General features: G+C 45.2%; 1 protein-coding gene across 2 annotated transcripts in view; it reads left to right on the top strand.

The window, feature by feature from the left end:
- Window positions 1-4023, top strand: part of GSK3B (glycogen synthase kinase 3 beta) — a 156238-nt gene extending 152215 nt beyond the window's left edge. For both annotated transcript variants that reach the window (XM_063446078.1, XM_063446072.1), the window contains exon 11: window positions 25-4023. In XM_063446078.1, coding sequence (XP_063302148.1) covers window positions 25-92 — 68 coding nt within the window. In that variant the 3' untranslated portion in view covers window positions 93-4023. The remainder of the gene's footprint in view (window positions 1-24) is intronic.
- Window positions 4024-23307: the final 19284 nt, after the last annotated feature.

The following is a 23307-nucleotide window of genomic DNA, read 5'->3' as shown; positions in this document are numbered from 1 at the left end:
TTAATATGTCTGTTTCTTTTTCAGATTCAAATGCCGGGGACCGTGGGCCAACCAACAACGCAGCCTCTGCATCTGCCTCCAACTCCACCTGAGTCAATTAGAAGCATGTTCAGGGCACGGGCGAAAAGGGCAAAGTAGCAACGGGGAGGGGGAAACACATGCCCTGTCCCTGGGACTCCTCCCACAAAACACTGGCCACATTTATCAAAGAAAAAATACTGAAAAAAAAATATAAGAAACTGTAAAGGATATGCCATCTTCTGTTGATTTTAGTGGTTCAGTTTTTTTTTTTTACTATTATTATTATTTAACCTTTGTAAAATATCTATAAATACAGTTCTTTATTTTATTTTTAATTTTTATTTTAAGTCTCTTGTGTTTCTCGGGTGAGAGAGGAGAGGTGTGATTGTAAATAGAAGTTGCTTCTCTCCTCTGTCTCCGGGAGGCAGTTTAGCTGTTCCTGTGCTGGAGTGTTGGCTTCAGCAGAGGAGGAGTTAACGGGAAGCTTGCCACAATGCTTTCACCCTCCAGACCCCATTGTCCCGTTTTCCTAAGGATTCTGCTGTAATCACCTGCCGGTGGGTGGCTGCTGAGGCCAGGTTAAGTAAAAAATAAAAAAAAATCACTCCCCCAAAAAATCTAAATAAGAAGCGGTGTCCAGAAATTTGGCCGCAGCCCGCCCGAGGCCCTCCGCCATACCGGATTGATTCTCGGAGTGCCTTATTGTTTGAGATGCCGTCAAAGGAGTGCAAGCATGCCTTGCGTTCTCATCCCGTCTGTCTATAAACTCCTCTAAAGTCTGGCACAGAGATTGCAAAACCTGCGAGCTTCTCAATGGGCAGCTCTGTCCTTCACCATTTCACTTTCTTCCCTTTGTTTAGGTGGAGAAAACATTTCATCGTTTTCATGTGTATTTGTTTTCCCCCACGTAATTCTGTTCTTGTTGTAGATGCAGATTTGCCAAATTTGGATTGTGAATACAAATCTGACAAGATGGGTAGTTTTAACAGTATAATGTGCAGTGTTTGGGAAAGCCTGTCTGGCTAGAGGCAATGTTACTAGAGGGTGGGTGGTTGGCTGCGCTGCATGGACTCCCAGGGGCAGACAGAGCATTGCATATTCTCTTCTGGCATTTCCATGGGCATTAAGTCTGCTTTGGTGGTCTTAACATGGCTACTTCAAGCTGGTCCTCTCTTTCCATGGGGCTTGGTTGAATGATATCACAGCCATATTTATCCAGAGACTGTACCCCAACACACCCCAAACCCCGTGTCTTAACCCTTCCACTGTTAGAACTGCATGTGCAATGTGATTGATGGATCTCTCCTTCACTTCCTGACCTGTTACTGGGTGCTAGGATTATACTAACCTTCCCTCTGGCTGCTAACAGGGTGACTTGTAGGATCTCACAGCATGGTTCTGTCCTGCCCTGTCCTGTAATCTGCAGATTTCTCTATGTGCCATTTGGGTGAATGGTCTACATGATCTGAGCCAGCATACATTACGTGCAGCGCTCAGACTGACCAGGCGGGGGAGCTCTGCTGTTTAATATTGACTATTTGCTGTCCTGCCCACATTCTAATTGGGAACAAGGGTGTGCAAGATGTTAAAATTAATGAGCAGTCTTCTATTTGTATTTAGCCTTTTAAAAGATATCTGCTATTTACCAATTTTGTGATTTTTAATGTTTTGTGTTTTTTTTGTTTTTTTTATTTAAATAAAAAAAAAAAAATCACAGCTTTTATAGATTGGCAATGTGAGTCGAACATCCTGTCACTGGAACATTAAATGGGCAGAATTTTAATTTCCCATAATGGTAATTTAATATTATCTGTTGGGAATAAATCGCAGGAAACCGAGTGGAATGTTCAGGTTAACCTGAGACGCACAGACAATGCCTACGTTACACACAAACTGGACGTAAACTTTAGTAAGGCAAACTGTCCCAGAAGTCATTTATTGGTTTGATGTAACTATGAAAAGAAATTAATAATCTTTTCTATTCATTGGATCCTGCTGTCCCCGTTCGTTCAACCCTCTGTAGCTCTGAGTGTAGCGCTTGTTGTGTTAATGTTGGGGACACCATTGTCACTGCTGCTGGCATGTTGTGTATTTGGGTTTGGCCTCAGTAATATGAGGAGTATTTGTGGCTGTAGACAGTGTGATGATTTCCCAGCAATAGGAATTTCTCTAAGGTTAGTGAAGGAACCCTTTCAATTCAATTTTTAACCCATTCGCAGACGCTCTCTCCAGGAGTGCCATGGCGGCTAATTCTGCTTCTGCTTGCATTTAACCCTTTCTGAATTGGATCTTTTTGATATCCTGCAGAAAACTGTGGAGATTGACAGAATGATATTTTCTCTGGTTTTGCCAAGACAGCTTTCATGTCACAGGAGTAGCATTGTCTTGTTTTTATGTGATGTTTCCTCCTGCTGTCTTTTTATCGTTCCATAAATTGCATATTTTAATTGCTAGAATAAGCAGATTTGGGAGCTTTTATCTCTGACATATGCTCCTTCTATGCAATCTGTGTTCACTTGCCACCTGGAGCGGCTGGGAATGTTCTGAATGGGCATGCAGAGTTTGTTTGGCATCCAAACATCTCTGGTATAAGATCACAGCAAAACATTTTGGAGAGTAGGGACCTGGATTCTCCAATCTCCTGTGTTTTCCTTGCATGCTACTCTTGTTCCAGTAAGAGAGCATCCATGTCAGACCTCTCACTGCGCAGCTATCTGTGTCTCAGATATCTGATATTCAAACTGCAGAGCTCCATCGGGGGTCCTCCAGTGACCCCGTAGACCCCAGGTTTCAAAATCTCTCTCCCACTGTGGATTGTTTTTTTATTATTGTAGCTCATGCTATGGTAAACTCTACATATTCTCCATCGCAGAGCGCTTGTGTTTTACCGTAAGTTCCCTAATAATGGCAGGGATTAGTATAATACCTGTGCACTCCTGGCATCACATATGTACCAGGGATGGTCGCCTGCCCACCCTGATGTTTAATGTCTGAGTGAACAAATGCATCTTCTAAAGCCATGTCTTTGTATAGAGTTGGTGCTGATTTCCTTTTTTACAGATATTTGTTTAGCAAAAGGCTTTGTGTTCAGGGTTTCTGTCTGCCCCTCTGGCACAGACTGGCAGTCGCTCACACTGTGATGGATCTAAATCCCCAATGGTCCGTAACCGTATGCCCTCAATCCTCTAACAATCATTGTCAGCAGGTTCTCAGGGGGCTTGCCCAGTACCCCCACTAGTGCCGTCTGCACACCCCCTTTAAGTTTTCCAAGTCCCCTTGGGATGTCCGTGGCAGATAACACAGAACCACGACTAGAGACAACGGAGGAGTTTAAACTTTGCTTACTTTGTGTCTCCTGCATTCCACCAGTGAAATCTCAGTGTGTGTTCTGTGTGAAAATCATTGTGTTAAGAAACAATTTCATATTGTGGTTCTACAGCTTCTGTGAGATTCTACATCTGTATCGGCTGTTCTGTGGCCAGAGAGGAATAAAATGAGAAGGATGGACCGGGTCAGGGGTAGCCAGACTGTCTACAGCTAGGGATTGTGGGAATTGTTTTACCAATAGCTAAACATTGACAGATTGGCTATTCCCTGTAAACTGCTTTTTTAAGACTCAAACTTTAAAATATATATGTTTTTTTTGTTTGGTTTTTAACCCTCTCCTCACCCAGTAAGAGCAAATTGGGTTCTGAGTGATCATTGATGACTACTGGTCTCAATGACGCCATGTAACGCCAGTCTCACAGCCATCCCACACATTTCTAACCGATATGACCAAACATACACACAACCCTCCAGTGCTCTCTGGATCAATATAAATGTAGACTCTACGCACAGCCCTGATCCTTTTATTGTAATCAAACATATCAGATTCCCTGAGTTTTGTTCCTTCCAATCTCACTGAATGTTGAAAGCACAGTACTTGCACGCACATATTGCTGGAATTGTCATGATACGTCAAGGCAGGGCGAAATTTGTAATACTGAATTACGGTTGGGAAGGGAGGGTGGGTTAACACAGTGTTGGCTATTTTTTTTTTTTTTTGCAAGAAAAACTGCAATAATTATTTTTACATTTTTTTTATTTCTTTTTTTTTTAAAGTTTACCTGACGGGGTTTGGAAAGGATAATGGCAATGTGCTTCTATATAGAAATATATATACATATAAATATATATATTTTATTTTTTATTTTTTGCTTTGCCTGTAATATCCGCTTCCATAATGTGTGTTGTCGATGGATGACTTGGCATATAAACAGAAATCAGCCAGATCCTTCCATCAAAATATGCTCAGAAAACTGAAAACACACAAAGATCTGGTTATCTCTGAGATATTGCATTCACATTGGAGAAAACTGTCTTGAGTTCAAAGAAAGTGTGTAATATAATTACTTGAATGCCTCTGTGACTGAAATGTAATTTTGACCTCTGCTTCCCCAAAAACCCCTCTGACAACTAGGGGATTCTGAAATCCATTTTTTTTTATTATTATTATTTTATTATGTCAGAAAGTATGCCTGATGTTATTCTCAACCTCTTCCCTTCATCACCTCTCCTCTTTGTAAATACATTTTGTTCTGTGTGACACAATTCCGAATAGTTAACTGGTATCTGTACTTTGCATTAAATAAAAAAAAGTAGGTTAGTCTGGAAATGAAATAAAAAAAAAATCAAAAAACAAACACACATCTATTGGTTTTTATTCTTAATCGTATATCACAGTTTGTGATTTGCTGCAGCTAATCTCCGTACCCTCCCCTGATATCACTGCCTGTAGATTGTGCATCAGAAGGTTCATTCTGGAACGCGTAGTATTTACTAAATTCTAAACAAGTGAATGGAGCGGAAATATTAGCATACCCCAGTCAGTAACGTCTAGGCCTGGCGTACATACTGACCGTGGTCCATGATGGTCACGTTTTGCTTTTTAGTTTAATAATATTCTGTATTTGGTAACTGGGATTTCCTTGTTTGTAGCAGGGATTCTTATTATTATTATTTTTAGAAGGTTTGTGGGGAGGACAGCCACCAGACAAGACACATTGAGGAAAATTAGAACAGAAAGAATGGTCATACCTTAAAATATTCTTTTCATTTACCTTTCAAATTGAACAGAATTAAAACATTATGCGGGCAGGTAATAAATATATATTGTGGCAGGGTCAGAGAGGCTATCAATGTTGGTAACAGATTGGAGTGCTCTCTGTTCCCAGCATGATGGGGTTAATTGGTAGAATTCAGCCCTTTCAAGTGAATAACTTGCACTAGTGGTTTAAAAGGTCAGCCTCTGAAGGCATCTGGGAGAGAGGAGGCCGTTAAGCCTGAGACCCTCAGACTCTAAAGGAAAAAGTGGGATTAGCTGTTTGAACCCTGTATCAACATGCTACTACAATGCAACAGGAAACCACCGGCTGATAACTGCTCAAATGGGGGCTGTGTTGCAGAGGACAGGACTGTCCTGAAGGAGATTGTGCAGCAACTCTCAAAAACTACCACAGAGGAGCAGAACAGCGGTTCAAAGCCAATACGTGAAAATCGGTATCTGCAAAAGATGACACTGCAAGATGATGTGGAAGCCTGTCTCACTGCTTTTGAGCAAACTGCTATACAAGAGCAATGGCCTCATGCTCAATGGGCCGGCATAGCTGCACCTTTTCTGCTTGGTGATGCTCAAAAAGCCTACTTTGACCTAGAGAAGGAGAGGCGGCTGCTAGCTATGAGGTTCTTAAAGCCGAGATTCTTGCAAACACTGGCGTGACTCCAGTGATCCGGGCCCAAAGGTTCTACAAATGGAAATTCAGAAGGCACCCAGGTCACAAATGTTTCACTTGATTCATCTGGCAAGGATATGGTTAAAACCAGAGAGTTCAACATTTGCACAAATAATTGAGACATTAGTCTTGGATCGGTTCTTGCGAGGATTACCCCAAGGCTTGCGACAGCAGGCAGGGCAGGGTAGCCCTGCCACTTATGATTCAATGGTGGCGCTGGTTGGAAGATATACAGCAGTGAGAGAGTTAAAATCTACATCACCACATACAGTACAACAGAACCAAGTACTGCTTCCAAGCTAAAGGCCTTGAACTATGGCACAATCCAAAAGCCTTTAAACCAAACAAGATGCCCTGTAGTTTCCCAGAATTTCCTGCAAAAGGATTACAGACCAGGAGACCCCCAGTTACCTGCTTTGAGTGTGGGGAGATAGGACACACAAAGGCTGTGTCCACATTTGCAAGAACACATGGAATGTGGGTATAATTCTGTAAATGAGGACTTTTGTGGACTGATCTGTTTGGTGGGGAAACATACTGAAACATGCATATATGATAAAACTGTTTTGTTAAATGGGATGGCAACCATTGCTCTTGTGGACTCAGGTAGTGACATTACCCTAGTGACAAGCAGTTTGATTCAGCCTTCTCAATGGATCCCAGAAAATAAGGTTAAGGTACTTTGTGTGCATGGCTGTACTGTATCATACCCTACTACCTCTATAAAAATAGGCTATCTTGGCCAAACATACCCAGTATTGTGCCTAAATTGCCCATGCTCTTATTCTCAGGTGCAATTTCCCAGGCTTTGAAAGCCTTATTCAGACCCAGTGTGAGTCCATAAGTGAGAGCCCTCTATGTATTTTCCCATTTACACACCCTGACTTGTTTTATGATCAATGTAAAAGGCGCAAGTCAAGGCGTGAACGAAGGGAAGATAAGCATAGAGGAACTATGAATTTACAATTGGCTTTGATTAACGAAGCTGAGAGTAATAAAAGTGTGGCGTTTCCTGGTTCAAGTACCGATTCCACACCTTCAACTGAAATATTGATTGAACCCCATGTCCAAACCCTACAACAGGTTAATATTGAGGACTTGGGCATTGGTTCAAGTCAATTTGGAAGGGACCAAGTTAAGACTTAACATTGCAAAATGCCCGTAACCAAGTTATAGAAATTAATGGTACTATGGTTGATGGGAAATCCAGAGTGATGTATCCCCGTTTCATTCTTAGAAATGACTTGCTTTATAGAGTGATCAAAGAGATTGAACAGCTCTTGGTATCCAGATCTTACAGAAGGAAGGTGTTAGATCTGGCTCATTCTCACTTATCTGGGGGACACTTAGTGGTAGAAAAATACTCAGGAAAGGATTCTAAGGAGATTTTTCTGGCTTGGGGCATATGAAGAGGTCAAGAGGTACTGTGCCTCATGCCCAGACTTTCAACTAGAGGCCCCAAAACCTCACTTAAGAGCACCCCTAATCCCATTGCCAATTATTGAAAACCTTTTATTTTTTATTCTTTATTTTTACTGTGCATATGTGTAGTACAGGCAGGTGAGAGGTGTCCCAAGAGCAGTCCTCCAACATTTCCCACGCTCAACATGCGGGGCACAAAATAGACAAGCACAATTTTATATTGATGACCGGTGTAAGCAAACAATTGTATAGTAAGATGCATATGTCAGGGTGAAATATTCAGAGGTGTGACAAAGGTAGAAAAACATGACACGTGCAAGTATAATATTAACATGGAGATTGCAGGCTAGTAAGCATCAATTTCTGGTATAACATGCTAGATTTAAACAGACTGATAGCTTAATTGTAAGCTTGCGTGCTTGCTTAATGACATGTTAGATTAAAATAAGTCAGAGTATTCAGGTATTAAGTAGCATATAGGTAGGCAGTAAACCGTCCACATGAGTGATAACAAACATTGCTTAATGGGATGTACATTTAAAGGTTATGCGTTATATGACATTATTGACATTTCCCGGTTTGGTTATAACCGGTTGGACTTGACTTAAGCTAGGTACATCTCCTGAGTGCACAGTAGCATAATATACATTAGATAGGGTTGCAGGCTATTCTGGCATGCCTCGCTACTGGATACAGAGCAAGCCTGCCCTAACAGTCTCAGGCTCACAAGTCAGATGTGCACTAGTACTGCAGTTATGTTTGAGTATTTAGGCATGTAGACATAGGACTAGGTAAACTGGGGTCTGTACTAGACCTTGCTCTTCAGAAGTGAGAAGAATCAAAAGCAAACCTACAAACTATATAAATAACTATAAACCACTATATAAACCACTGTGTCCCCACGCACCCAATCGTTACTTGGGTTGCAGTGTAGAGTAAGCCTTGCAGAGTTTAGACTTATAGAATAAAGTGATGAAAGGTAGGAACTCAAGTCCAAATTAGTATTTTGCCAAGTTATAAATAGCACATTAGCGTAGGGTGGCGACGTTGTCCAATTCGGTAACAGCCAAAAGTGGATGGGGACCAGACCTGTAATGCGAGTCCAGCTTCAGCTGACGCCAGTGCACGGTAGCCCGCTGAGGCAGGCATGGGGCGTTTTGAGGCAGGTGTAGAGATCGGCATCCTTCCAGCCCCAGGCCCTGATGAGAGCTTGCATCTTGTTGCCACGGATTCGGTGGCTCATGTTAGAGTCCGGATCCTTCCCATGTTGGGGATAGCATGAGCCCCAGGTGTCTCTTCGCCGCCTGCGGCGTCGGGGCTTCAACTTCTGTGGATGATGCCGGGAGATTGCCTCCCTGTGTGCTCTCCGCCTGAGTGGGCCAGTGAGTGCAGGTACTTTGTGCGGCTTGGTAGTTGTGCCCAGAGGGGGCCCGCTCTTTCCCCGCCTCTCTCCATTCTGCTTGCCACTCTATCCCCGGGCTGGCTCCGCCAGAGTATGAGCCTCCAATTTGGCCCAGAAGCGCTCGAAGGCTGCATCTATGCACTGTGCTAGGGAATCCATTGTGCTCCCCTGGGTCGGCGTCGACAGTGTGGACTCCTGTTGGGTCTGCACTGCCGCCATCTTGTGTGTTATTGCTGCGTTCTGTGCTAGTGCCTTATTCTCAGGTTGCTGTGAGTTCGAGTTTGCGTGGTGGGCCAGTGGGGACCAGGATAACCCCCGACGGTCCAAAGGGCGGGGCACAGCTTTAAGTGGAGACCACACCGTCGGTACTTGAACCGGGAGAGCGGCCGTCTCCCCTGGTTCCAGCTCGGGTAGGCCGCAAGCCTCGAGTCGGGCAAATCAGCGGGAGAGACCCTTGCAACGGGTATCCCCAGGTACTGAGTCGTTCTGTGAGCAAGAAGGTTGCGGTCTGAAGGAGTGAGTGGACCGGGAGTAATCCCCATGAATTAGTGCAAGGCCTGGGAGCTCTAGCTGAGCACATCCAGGCAGCATGGCAGTCAAGCTCCGCCCCCCATTGAAACCCCTTTTGAGCGAATTGCTATGGATTTGGTGGGACCATTGGAAAAGTCGGCTAAGGGTAATCAGTACATTCTGGTTGTATTGGATTATGCCACACGCTATCCAGAAGCTATTACTCTTCGCAATACTGCTTCCAAAACCATAGCAAAGGAATTGCATCAGGTATTTTCTCGTGTATGGTTACCAAAAAAGATTTTAAGTGACCACGGTACCCCTTTTATGTCCCGACTAATGAAAGCGCTATGCCAATTATTGCAAATAAAAGCTTTGAGGACATCTGTGTACCATTCTCAAGCCGATGGATTAGAAAGATTCAATAGAACCCTAAGCACATGTTGTGCTGTTTGCTATTCAGGAGGTTCCCCAATCTTCTGTAGGGTTTTCCACTTTTGAGCTCCTATATGGTAGGAAGAACAAACCGCACCAGGAAAGGATGTGATTCACTATGTGGATTAACTCAAAGAGCGTATTACACAAATGTCTCCCATAGTCAGGCAATACCTGTAAGAAGCTGAAAGGAGCCAACAGGTTATCTACAACCGTCAAGCAGTAGTAAGGTCCTTCCAACCTGGAGACCGAGTGATGGTCCTTGTTCCCACAGCTGAGAGCAAACTCATCTCAATGGCAAGGCCCGTACGAGGTTATTGAACAAGTAGGGCAAGTAAACTATACAATTAGACAGCCTAATCGTAGGAAAGTTGAACAGGTTTACCATATAAACTTGCTAAAGCCCTGCGAGGACAGGGAAAGCTGTATGGTTGATGTAGACGAATCCCCAATTCCTGACGTTTGTATATTTGCTGAGCTCACCCGTGAACCGCAGAAGGAAGCCAAAGAAATGATATCCAGAAATAAAGATGTCTTGTCTAGCATTCCTGGCAGAACCAGCAAAATCTGCCATGCCATTATCACAGAACCAAGAATTACAGTAAAATTAAAGCCCTAAAGAATTCCTGAGGCAACAAGGGGGCGATACAAATGGAAGTCGCAAAAATGTTTGAACTAGAAGTTATTGAGGAGTCACATAGCCAGTGGTCTAGTCCCATAGTCTTAGTACCTAAGCCAGATGGGTCGGTACGTTTTTGTAATGATTTTATAAAACTTTTTTTACTCTAAATTGGATGCCCATCATATGCCCCAAGTGGACAAGCTCATTGAGAAACTGGCACAGGCCAGGTTTCTAAGTGTTCTAGACCTAACAAAGGGTTATTGGCAGATCCCTCTGACAAAATCGGCTAAATAGAAGACTGCATTTGTGACCCCTAAAGGTCTGCACCAGTCTTACCCTTTGGTCTTCATGGATCCCTAGCAACCTTTCAGAGGTTAATAAACAAATTGCTAAGACCTCACTCTCGTATGCTTCAGCATGCTTAGATGATGTAGTCATCTATGGCCAAGACTGGGACTCCCATTTGGAAAAGGTAGACTCAGTATTAAACAGTGTAAGGAAAGCTGGTCTTACTGCTTATCCCTCCAAATGTTCCATTGGTTGTATGGAAGCCAAATATCTTGGCTATACTGTAGGGAGGGGACTGGTAAAGCTGCCAATGACTAAGGTTGAGGCAATTGAAAATTGACCATGCCGTCTAAGAAAGAAGCAGGTCAAAGCTTTCTAAGGGCTAGTTGGCTATTATAGACGCTTTGCAACCCCAGTTGCCCTTCTCACTGATTTGATAAAGTGAAATGGAATGATAATATAAACCACAAAATTGCAGCAGAAATGGGGCGGCATGGCCGACCAAGCAGTGAATTTTATTATTTATATAGCGCCAGCAAATTCCGTACGTTACATACCTGCTACCACACAAGAGACACCATGGGGAGCAAACACAAGCTGCAGTTTTATGTAGACAGACCTTCACTGCTGGAAATTAGGCTCGTGTTAGAGCGGCTGACACCGCCAACAACCACCAAAATAGCACCCGACCCTTGGAGAGAATCACATGATTTGCAGGAAGAGGGTGAGTCGTGTGCCCTACCTGGTCCTAGCGGAGTGTACATCAGAGCTGAATATTATTTATTATTATTTTATTATTTATATAGCGCCAGCAAATTCCATAGCGCAGTACAATGGGATGAAGACTTGTCTCCTTCTACCAAAAGAGGACATTAAGAAGCTGCTAGTGGACCTGAGACAGATATGGAAGGCAGACTTACAGAGGTGGGCATCCTGCACCGAGGAGAGAAAAGGCAAGAGACTGCCAAATCCAGGGCACCACAACAGCTGAAAGGTCATACTGCACAAGTAAACACTGTGGTCTCCATGGAGGCTCACCACGGGCATCAGAAATTTCGGGTGAGGGGCATACCTGAAAGGGTTAAGAGGATTTTCTGCCCTTTTCACAGATATGAACAGCCTCTATCGGCATTACATGTGGTACTGACACCCCACTCATCTTGTCCTCCTTCAGGATGCGCAAATCTGCGGCAGCGCCTGCACAGGTCCCTAGCGGCACTATTGCCACAATCTGGGATGTTACGGTGCGAACCACCATAATAATAAATCCAGGTCCTCGGGGAAAGTGACCTTCGAGGATTGCACAGTATCAATTTACAGCGATCTCCCTTTCACTGTTATTGCAGGAAATGTAAACTGCCACTAGCTGCTCGGACACTAAGAGACAACTCCACCCGGTACCGATGGAACCCCGAGGGATCGCTTACAGTATTGTATGAAAGCGACACACTCGCCCTATCCTCAGCTGATAATCCAGAGACCTTCTTCCAAACACTGGGTCTACAGGCCACAATCACAGAGGAAACTACAGCTCGAGGACTCCCTCCCCCCATGGGAGGAAAGGAGTGTGAAAGGAGGAGATACAAAAGGCACTAAAAACCTGGGCCATTTACCCCAGGCTGACCTACATACCGGCAGTGAACATACTACCTTACTCCAGACAAGTTCTGAGCTCTGTGATAACCCATTTCACTGTGATTCATACAGGGACCCCCGTTACAATGACGAAGTAAACCCGATTACCGAACCACTCTTACCATAAAAGGCTCCCAGGCCTGTGCTTCTTCCATACTTTATAACAGCCTGTACTAAATTACAGATGTTTCAAGATTTTCAATAAAATACAAAATGAAGGAAAAAATATCTTCTGTATACGCAGAAACCTGAGTCCTTTAGGGTACATTGTTTTTCTATATTTACAGATATACTGTGCCTCATATTTGTCCTTAATATTTCCAGTGTGTTCCTGAATTTTTTTTCTGCAGGGGGAATGCAGTCCTCCCCAAATATATTGAATTACGTGGTCACATAATTACAGAAACAGCATTGTTACAATGAAAAAAATTGCACCGGATATAAACTCTGAAATTAAAAAATGACTCAAAAATCCCCCCCCCCAAAAAAATATTTTGTTTTTAATTCCTCAACTATTGGCAGTATTTGTCATGTTATTTACCATTGTCAACTAACTGAAAGGTATCAGAGGTGAGAAATGTAAATCCACACTCTCCTGAACTGTGGGACTTTCTAAATATATAATCATGTGCAATTCACAAAAGTACTAGACTCACACGTGCAGTCTGCTTTATGTCCACAAGATGGCAGTAACACTTGGCTATGAGTCAATGGCCTGTCATGCCCTAGCATCAGCAATAATTTCAATTTGAAAATTGAGATCTAGAGAAATATATGAAAAGGTGGACCAGGTGAATGGGTCATCAATTGCCCAATCACTGTTCCATTCCATTTTTGGGGGATAATCCCTTATTTTTAAATCACCCCTGCTGCTGCTGCAAAAATACAAAAAATAAGTGTGTAGGTGGTGTTGGTGGCAGTAGAAGCTAGGTAAGAGGATATTTTTATTTATTAATTCACTGGATGATGAGGGATCTCCCTGTTCCTGTCTAACCTGCCTCTGTTGACCGCTGGCACAATCCCCCATGCAGTGCCCGAGGGTGGTGGTAGTGCTGGTGGTAGATGGCTTCTTTTACAGCTTTTATTTTCTCCTCCTGTCCGGTTATGTGGGTCTTTACTTCACTGCAACTAACAAGATCATTAAAGGGACACTATAGTCATCAAAACAACTTTTGTTTAATAAAGCTGTTTTGATTTATAGTTCATACCGCTGCAACCTCACTGCTTAATTCTCTGCCATTTAGGAGTTAAATCACTTTGTTTGTACAGCTCTAGTCACACCTCCCTGCATGTAACTTACACAGCCTTCCATAAACACTTCCTGTAAAGAGCCATCTAATGCTTACACTTTATTTCAAATTGTTTAATTTAGAATTTATTTTTATCTCCTTCTCTGTTAATAGCTTGCTAGACCCTGCATAAGCCTCATATATGTAATTGAAGTTACATTTACATAGCAGGAGATATAAACGTTTGACATCTTATTAAAAAAGAAATCCTTTTTTTTTCATGCAGGCGGTGTCAGTCATAGCCAGGGGAGGGGTTGCTAGGCTGAATAAACAGAAACAAAAGTGATTTAACTCCTTAACCCCTTAAGGACACATGACATGTGTGACATCATCTAGATGTTGCCTGACACCTCTGGGGCCCGGGACACTGACTCAGGCGACTCCCTTCGCTCTGCGGACATGGGCTGTGTGAGCAAGAGACCTTGGACAGGTCAAGGCGCTACCACTGGCAAGGTAAAGATGCCAGCCAAGCTAGCCAGACTGGGCTCTGGTTCCGGCGGTCGCTTGGATGAAGACACGTGCTCTGGGGCACCTGGCTTGGACATCCTGGACAAGGAGCGAGCTGGCAGTTTGGCTAACGCATCACCCGGTGAGGGTTTCCATAACCGACCCTCATGCTATGTGAGGGAGACAAGTGGCTTTGCCCCCTGATTTTGACCCAGTGTTCACCACCTTCATGACAAGATCTAGGAAGGATCCATGGAAAGGCTTAGAAAAGGACCTACGCTCAGCCCAGGACAAACTACTCTATTTCAGTGGTCAGTTGACACAGATCTACCATATGGCGGATGATACCCTACACGGTAGAGCTCCAATTAACGCTCATCTCCTCCGGGAGTTGCCTCAAAGGACTATTTGTCTACTGGGCCATACCAATGTGGCCCTCAACTCAGAGCACCGCAAGGTGGCCCCTTACACGCTGGATGGCAAACTGTCTGACTTGGCCTCTAAAGAATTGTGTCCTGATGCCAAAGGCCTACTCTTTGGTGATGCCTTTACGAAGGAATTAAACAGTCACGTTTTCCATTTATACATCACTCACCGAAGCTCAACTGTCTGTCAAATGGATCATCCGTTCAGGGGACAATTTTTCCTCCATGGCTGGTTGGCAGAGGGCCCACCAGCAGAGCTGCTTTCACTGGCAACAGTCCCCGCATCTGAGTCTTTATCCTCATCTTGATACCAGTACCACCCGCTGTTTCCCCGCGGGTCCTCCAGAGGCTGAGGTGCTTTGTCCACATGGGCAAGATACGCCTTAATTAAGAGTCACTCCTTATTTACCAAATTCACCCATTGCAGACAGACTGTCTCACTTTTTTTCCTCAGTGGATGGCCATCACTGGAGATCTGTGGGTTCTGTAGACCATATATAGACTCCGGATACAAGCCTCCGCTCCACGGCCGATACGTATGGACAAGGGGGTTTCCGACCTGGTTCATTCGGAAATACTATCCCTTCTGGATGAAGGCGCAGTGGAGAGGGCGACAGGCCCCCCTTGCTCTTGAGCAATTTCTTCCTAGTAGGGAAGAAAACAGGAGATTTCCATCCTGTGATCAATCTGTGTACCCTCAACACGTAGGTCGTCTAACAGCATTTTAAGATGGAGGACATAATTTCCTCAGAGACGTGCTCTGCAAGGGAGACTGCAAGGTTCTCCCAACTGGATCTGAAGGACGCTTATCTCACCAGTTACTGGGTTTTTTGGAGGATTGGGTTTAGGCGGTGCTCCACCTTCTGATGTCCATAGTATCCACTATCAAGGAGAATATAAGGTGCCTGCTCTGCGACCCACGGGCCATGTTGAGGGATCTGGCCCCGTTGACAGGACTGCTGTCATCCTCCATTCAAGCCATCTTCCTGGGCTCTCCAACGCCGGAAGGCACACTACCTCAGATCATCGGTCTCATATGACCGAATCGTGTGTCTTTCAGACAAGGCCCATCTGGAACTCTATTGGTGGCTTAGAACGGCAAGGTGATATTCGGATCCTGGCTGGACTTTGTCCTGGAATCGGACGCCAGTTGTCTGGGCTGGGGTGCTGCTTGCAAAGGCGACAGGAGAACTCTGGAGGAGAAGACCCTTCACATCAACGGTCTGGAACGGATTGCGGGGTTGTTCGCCATTCGAAGTTTCACCAAAGGGATGAGTCATTGCTCGTTGTTTCTACTCATGGACAACATCTCGGCGGTCCGCTACATAAACCAATTAGGAGGTTCCAGTTCCAAACTTCTGTTGGATCTGACAAGGGCTCTCTAGCAGTATTGTCTAGACAAGAATTTATCAATTGTGGTGGAATACCTCCTAGGCCAGGACAATCTAGTGGCGTACTGGTTTTTCTTGACACTGGAGAAACGCCAACAACTGGCAACTACACCCTCCTGTGTTTAAGATGCTTCAAGATCCCCTCCACCTGGATCTGTTCGCATCGAGGGCGAATCGCCAGATGGACTTCTTCAATTGGCTCTCGGATCCCCTCGTGGGGCGTAAGCGTTTCCCCCTTTCTCCATGATTCTCCGGACGTTACATCAGATCAAGCTTCTGAGGGTTTCCCTTCTCATGATCACACCGTTTTGGAGGAGTTAACCGTGGTTCACACTACTGATGGAGTTAACATGCAAAGACCCTCTACTTCTACCCGTCTCCAAGTTTCTTCTGCGGGATCCCACAGGGAATCCACATCCAGGGGGAAGGATTATCCTGTTTTGTGTGGGAGTGTTATGGGTGTGTTTGTGTCTAAACTGTATAAAAGCCGGCCATCTGGCCAGATTAAAACATTCCAGCTTGTACTCCCAGAACTATGTGTAATCTGGTTACTGGGAGGGGAAAGGGCTAATCACTAATCACTGTTCCAGTGTGGATGATTCAGGGGGGGTCCTTATAAGGCCTAGAGCTCCCAGGACTGAGTGTCTGCAGTGCCTGGGGAGTGCTAGAGCGAGTTCCCCATTCGGTTCCAGGACCCCAGGCCAGCCACGGTGATTGTGGACAGAAGTGCTGCGGTTTGTCCCCTGTTCCAGCTAGGAAGCGGTCCTTGGTGGAGGTACCCAGCCAGGGGTACAGGGAGCTCAGTTACATAGGCCATTAAAGGAGGGGGTCACCCTCAGAGTATGTACAACCGCACAGCCAGAGGGAGGGTGTTACCCAACCCAGAATAAGTGCCACAGGCACAGTAGCGTGGCCCAGCAGGGGGCAATTGTAACGGCACCCCCAGGCATAAAGGGGTTAAACCGTTGTTTAGTAGATCTTCCCCTTCCAGATATACAGGCACAGCTACTGCAGAACACCAAACTCCCGAACTGGATACAAAATAGCACTCCAACTCCCGAACTGGAACCTCACAAATAGCTGCTAGCAGACGAACAGGAAAAGCAGACAATCAGCTTACACTCCGGGCAATCAGTCTCTAACAGCATACAGTAAATCCCCCCAAGAACGAGACAAGGCTCCGTGTTGAGGGTCAAGCAGTGGTCAGTTTTAATTAACACTCACAGACTTTTATGCAAGTCCCCATGCAAAGGGACATCCCACAGGGAGGGACAACATGTAACCAATCCCGTAAAGTAAAACATAAAACACACCCAGTAAAAAAACACAAAATCCTCCCCTCTGCCTGTGATATAGTTGCTGAACACAACGGGTTAATGTAATTTATCACAGGCAGGAAAAATACAGTTTTTACAGCATATTCATAACTTCTAAAATCTACATTACATTCACATAAAAAATATATATTCAAAATCAATCCATTCAGGGGAACAACATATCAAGAAAATGGCATGAATCAGACGAGGGGGTTCAGAAGTTAGTAAAGTATCGTTTAGGGCCTGGCTGGCAGCATGGCTATCTGGCCCAAACCGGTTTTACAGAGCCCTCTATCCTGGAGCCAATGGGGAAAATAATCCAATTATATCCAGGGATAGAGGCAGACTCCATTGAGCACATGTTACCAGTAAAACACAAAAGGATACAAAAATACATAACTCCTATCATACTGAATTGAACGGGCCAAATCTCCCAGGGTCCATAGTCACAGGGCAAGAGGCGGGCAAGCAGTCCTCTCCAATGCAATGTGGCGAGATTGCTCTCGTCACAGCAATATAGCAGGCACAGTGTACCAGTAGCATATACATAGAAAGGGGAGTCACACCATTCATAAATAGGCCAGAGGTCTTGCTCCACTGTGGAGTATGTTAGCACCTAAAGCACCTAGTGGAGAAAAAAACACCAAGTTGTGGGAAAAACGCGAAGGAGAGGCTGGCAACATAGCCAGCAGCAGTAGATGCAGTGGGGTAGGGAGGACTGGAGCGCACAGAGCCTACCTGGTTCCAAAAAGATGGCCGCTGCGGCTACGAAAATCAAGCGTGGCCTACCTCGTGGCAGTCATGGAGGTCCACGGCCATGCCGCTAGCAGTTCAGAGCTGGATATAGCTGAGGGGAGGGAAATAGCTTGGGGTTTGGGGCCGGACGACCCACTGTACTACCCAGCTGTAACGCTGGCTACGGGGCAGAGCGCCACTGGCCTCTGCCCACCAACTACCCCCAAGTCTCTCCCGGGGAGCACAAGAGATATCGGGGATGACGGACACCCATTCGGCCACCTGGGACATACAGGGTACTTCTCCTGCACCAACCCCCCCCCTTCATTACTACTTCTCCCGCACTAATCTCCCTCCCCATCTTTACTTCTTCTCCCGCACCAACCCCCTCCCCATCTTTACTACTTCTCCCGCATCAACCCCCCTCCCCATCTTTACTACTTCTCCCGCACCAACCTCCCTCCCCATCTTTACTACTTCTCCCGCACCAACCTCCCTCCCCATCCTTACTACTTCTCCCCCACCAACCTCCCTCCTCATCTTTACTACTTATCCCAGATTTTGCCCCAGCTGGTTCGTATACCGAACATTCTACCGAACCCTTGGACCACCCAAAGCAGTTGTGTGCCGCCAATTGACCATATTGACACTTGCTTTAATCGTAACTCTGAACGTTCTAAGTGCTTCACTGGGTGGCCGTCGATTCGTATGCACGAACACATGGTGGCGGCCATCTTGTTTTGTCGAACACATCCAGCGGTGTTTGGTTGTCGAGTGTATGAAACTATTTTCGGACACTCAACGGTCCGAACACCGCTGAGACTTCCAGAACCACTTAGTTTCGTTCCAATCCATCTGAAAGAGGCGGTGTTCAGTGAAAACCAGCTCCCGAACAAGGGGCATATAACTAGCTTTCCCACGAACAGTTATTCGAGACATTTTGCTACGTTTTGAAGTTCACGAAAGAGAACGACCGCACAGTCTAATTTGATGGAACTATTCTGGGCAGGAGCCTCGTGTGCGGTCGGTCAGAAATAAGACTTCCATACGAATCCTGAACCGATCTGGTTTATTTTTGGATATGTTGCTCTCCCAGATCAGGAGATATACTTTTTTTTTTTTGTAAAATTCTTTATTTTTGAAGCCCATTTTCAACTACATCGTAAGGTTATGACATTTAACTGGTTACAGGAGTAAACACAAAGGCATACTGGTGTATAAAGATGATATGTTGCGCTGTTTTTTGTTTTTCTTTGTGATGCATGAGAAATAAACAGACTTGTCAGATAAGTCGTCATGGTGTCTAAGCATGAGTTATGCAAGATAAGGTAGCATTGACATAGGTTAACGTAATCAATTAGCAAAATAACTTTAACACAAGATGCCTATAGTTAGTGTGATGACCTGCATTAATTTAGGTAGGCAAGAAGGTAGCTAGGTCATAAGGAGATATACTTTTTATGGGGTTCATGTGTGATTTTGGGGTATTTCCAGAATGTCGTGAAAATGTTATTTTTCGCCTGGAGATAATTGAGTTGATACAGTAATTGACTCAATTATCTCCCAGACAGAGGGGGGAGGGATTGTATGCCATGTGTGGGAGTGCCTTATATTGTATCACTGTTATTATTGGTGTATAAGTTTGTGTCACAGTCCCCAACAAGGTCCATGAGGGTGTCACCCTTGCATGGGGATTTGCATAAAAGGCTACCATTAAACCATTCCTGCTTAACCCTCAACCCGTAGCTTCATCTCGTGATTGTAGGGAACCGCTATACAGCTATAACATTGGCTCTTGTAAGAGCTCCACAGCTATATTGGATTCTTAGTTGGCTGGGATATCAACTGGAGAACACTGCAGCACTGCTCAGACTAGGGGAAGAGGACATCTCTGGCGGTATATACCGCTCCTTACTCGGGGTAACCGTCACAATTACTTCTCCCGCACCAACTTCCCTCCCCATCATTACTACTTCTCCCCCACAACCTCCTTCCCCACCATTATTACTTATCCCGCACCTCCCTCCCTCCCTCCCTATCCTTACTACTCCCCCACCAACCTCCCTCCCTTGCCACCCTAGATGATTGCTTTTTCCAATATAAAATATTGGCCCTTTCAGAGTAACATTTTTAATTATGCAGTAAGCATACTCACATGCAGACACAGACAATCTCACTGACACAAGCTAATGGATACACAGCCTCATAGACAAACAATATCACTGATATACATAAGGTAATTGACATAAAAACACAAGCCCACTCACTAGCAAGCACACACACAGCTTAATGTAGTGGTTCTGGTGTCTATAGCCTGTCCCTGCAGACTTTTCAATGTAAACACTGACTTTTTAGTGACAGACACTCAGATGGTCACTAGAGGTGCTTCCTGTGTCAGTGCGGATTGGCTGAGATCACCAAGCTTGATGATCTCAGCCATAGAGGCAGGGCCAGTCGAGGGGATACCAGCACGAAGTGGGGGGGAGGGGGGAGAAAGGTGAGTAAACACACATGCACCCACACATACCATGACAGACACACACCATGACACAGACAGACCGTGACAAAGACAGAAACACACACACACACACACCGTGACACAGACAGAAACACACACACCGTGACACAGACAGACAGACACACAACCTTAAAAAGACACACACACACCATAACACAGACAGACACACACACACCACGACACAGAGAGACTGTGACACAGACACACATTACATGACACATACAGGCACACATTACATGACACAGACAGACACACACTCACACTGACACACATAATTGCTACCTGTGTGCTGGCGGCCACATAGGGGAGCTGGCTCTTCTGGCGGCCGCAGAGGGAACTCTTTTGGCAGCCGCAGGGGGAGCTGGCTGTTCTGTCTCTGCTCCCCCGCCCTAGCGCGCAGCTTGATGAGACCGGGGCCGGAATATGACATCATATTCTGGCCCCGGTCTCAGTAAGCAGCGCAAGGGCGGGGGAGCAGAGACAGAACAACCAGCTCCCCCTGCGGCCGCAGGTCAGCCAGCTGCCTGCCCGGCCCCAGCTGCTGACGGCCCACCGGGAAATTTCCCGGTATCGCGGTGGGCCAGTCCGGCCCTGCCTCCTTCCCCTTCTTCTTATCCCATGTGACGGATCGCCTGGCACCCTGACTGGGTACCTCCCTCAATCGCTGCTTCCTAAAACTTCTTGCTTCTGCTGCAGCTTGGTTGCGGATCTCGCCGTCCTCCACCCAAGATGGACCCAAGACCAGGATCCAGCTTCCAGTGGGTAGACCTTTCCTCGTCCAGAGAGCGTAGCAGGAACAGCTCTTATAAGAGCTAGTGTTTATACTCAGGGGAGTATTGTGATATAGCAATCTCCAGAGTGTATGTCGTTTTCCAATCCCCCAAACATGAGCCAAGACTTCATGAAGGGGTAAAGCATTCTGTTTAATGGGAGCCACACTTGGCCTTATATGACAATCCCCATGCAAGGGGTACACCCAATGGACCTGATGGTAGACTGATTTGCAACTTCACAGACCAATAAGGTTACACAACACAACACTCCCACACACAGCACACAATCCTCCCCTCTGCCTGGGAGATAATTGGATCAGTAACTGCACTAATTCTAATCCAATTCTCTCCAAGCACAGAAAAAACATACTTTTTAAAAACACCCTAAAAATACATAAAACAAATGTTACATCCGCTGAAAACCCTGGTCTGGGTGACCAACATATCCAAAAATCACCCAGATCAGTTCAGAGGTTAAGGAATTTCCTGGAAGTTATTAATTTGACCGACCTTGTGGTCTGTCTAGTTCGGTAGTTTGAAAACGAACAAGCTACCGAACAGAGTCAGTAGTCTTACCCTGGAGTTTGTTCCCCTCATCCAGACAAATGATCTCACTGAACAGTGCCCTTCTAAGTTGAATAGAATTGAATGCAGGTGACGTCTAGCAGTGTTCGGGAATTTATGTAGCCGATTTTAGTTCCATGAGATTCACGCCCAAACACCGCTGCCTGCGTTCATGCGAACAAGATAGCCGCTACCTCGTGGTTGTCCATAGGAATTGCGGCCACGCAGACGAACAAATAGAACCCTGCAGTGAGAAACGTTCCAAGTTGTTAATATATGTTAACAAGCTCCAGCGTGGTCTTTGGTTCATGCGGTTGTTTGGTAAACTAACCATATAGTCCCAATTGCACGAACAGAGCCTGTTTAAAGTATCTTAGCCAGGTGTATTGCAGGGGCCATAGTCACAGGGTAGGAGGGTGGCAAACAGGCCCCTCCAAAAACCAGTGGAGAGGTTACTTTTGCCACATCCTGCGACAACCCCTCCTCCCCATCCTTGCTACTTCTCCCCCACCGACCTCCCTCCCCATCCTTGCTACTTCTCCCCCACCGACCTCCCTCCCTCCCCATCTTTACTACTTCTCCCGCTTCGACATCCCTCCCTCTTCATCTTTACTATTTCTCCCGCACCTCCCTCCCTCCCCATCCTTACTACTTCTCCCGCCCCAACCTCCCTCCCTATCCTTACTACTTTTCCCGCACCAACATACCTAACTTCTTCCCTCCCTCCCCATCATTCTGATTTCTCCCATGCCATTATTACTCTCCATCTCCTCCAACCCACCCCATTCCTTCTCAATACCCGTCCACATTTCTGTCTTTTGTGTCGCTAAAATTCCAGCAATGTTCATGGATTCGAGTATGTATTCGTACATTTTTATTTATTAGTAAAATCTGAATAAAATGCTTTTCATTCACCAATACATACAAATCAAACAAAATGGAGGGATTCCTTTACCCAAGTTCCCTGAGTAATAAATATTTAGTGACAATGTACACAGAACATTATTACAAAGCAGCAGCTGGAAAGCACTGTGCGTAAGGCCCCACTAAGCGACAGGAGACTGTGAATGGGATCAGGACAGGGGGCGTCTACAGATATTACTGCAAACATTCTTATGGCCTAAAGAATGAGCAATAGTACAGCCAATGGGCTCTGACTGTGGCCATAATGTTATATGGAAATACATACAGGTAACTAAACTGGGGCAGAGCTGGGTCATACGGGACTAATCCAAAATGTCTCCAAGCAGACACACTCACTGACCTCAGCGTAAAAATCTTGTAAAATCGATTTAGCTGCACTTTTAGCAGACCGTGAATTAGGGAAGGAAGAGAAAAGCTCCTGGGTTGTTGTTGTTTTTTTTTTTTTTTAAAGGAACGATAACTCCTCAGCATTTGAAAAAATATATTTTATAAAACCATTGAGTAGTTTTTTTTGTTAGTTTTTTTAACCAAAGAGACTAATGGTGGTGGTTTATATCGCCTAGTGATTATCGGTCCATGTGCTAATTAGTATGTAATCCCAGCCAAGCAGCGCAGCGTGAGAACTGCAGACATGTTTATATTTTCAATAATGCATTATATAAATGTCGCTGTAACACGCCAGCCCAGACCATAATTACACCATTTCCTAGTGAAACAGCAATGGAGTGCATCTGACACACAGTAAATAAATATCTATCCAGGCACATACACTATACACACACTCTGCACACATTAATACACACAGTAACTACACTA

Source organism: Pelobates fuscus, chromosome 1, assembly GCF_036172605.1.
Source record: "Pelobates fuscus isolate aPelFus1 chromosome 1, aPelFus1.pri, whole genome shotgun sequence".
Taxonomy (NCBI): domain Eukaryota; kingdom Metazoa; phylum Chordata; class Amphibia; order Anura; family Pelobatidae; genus Pelobates; species Pelobates fuscus.
Note: the sequence above shows the minus strand (reverse complement) of the source record. Positions and strands in the feature narration are given on the sequence as shown.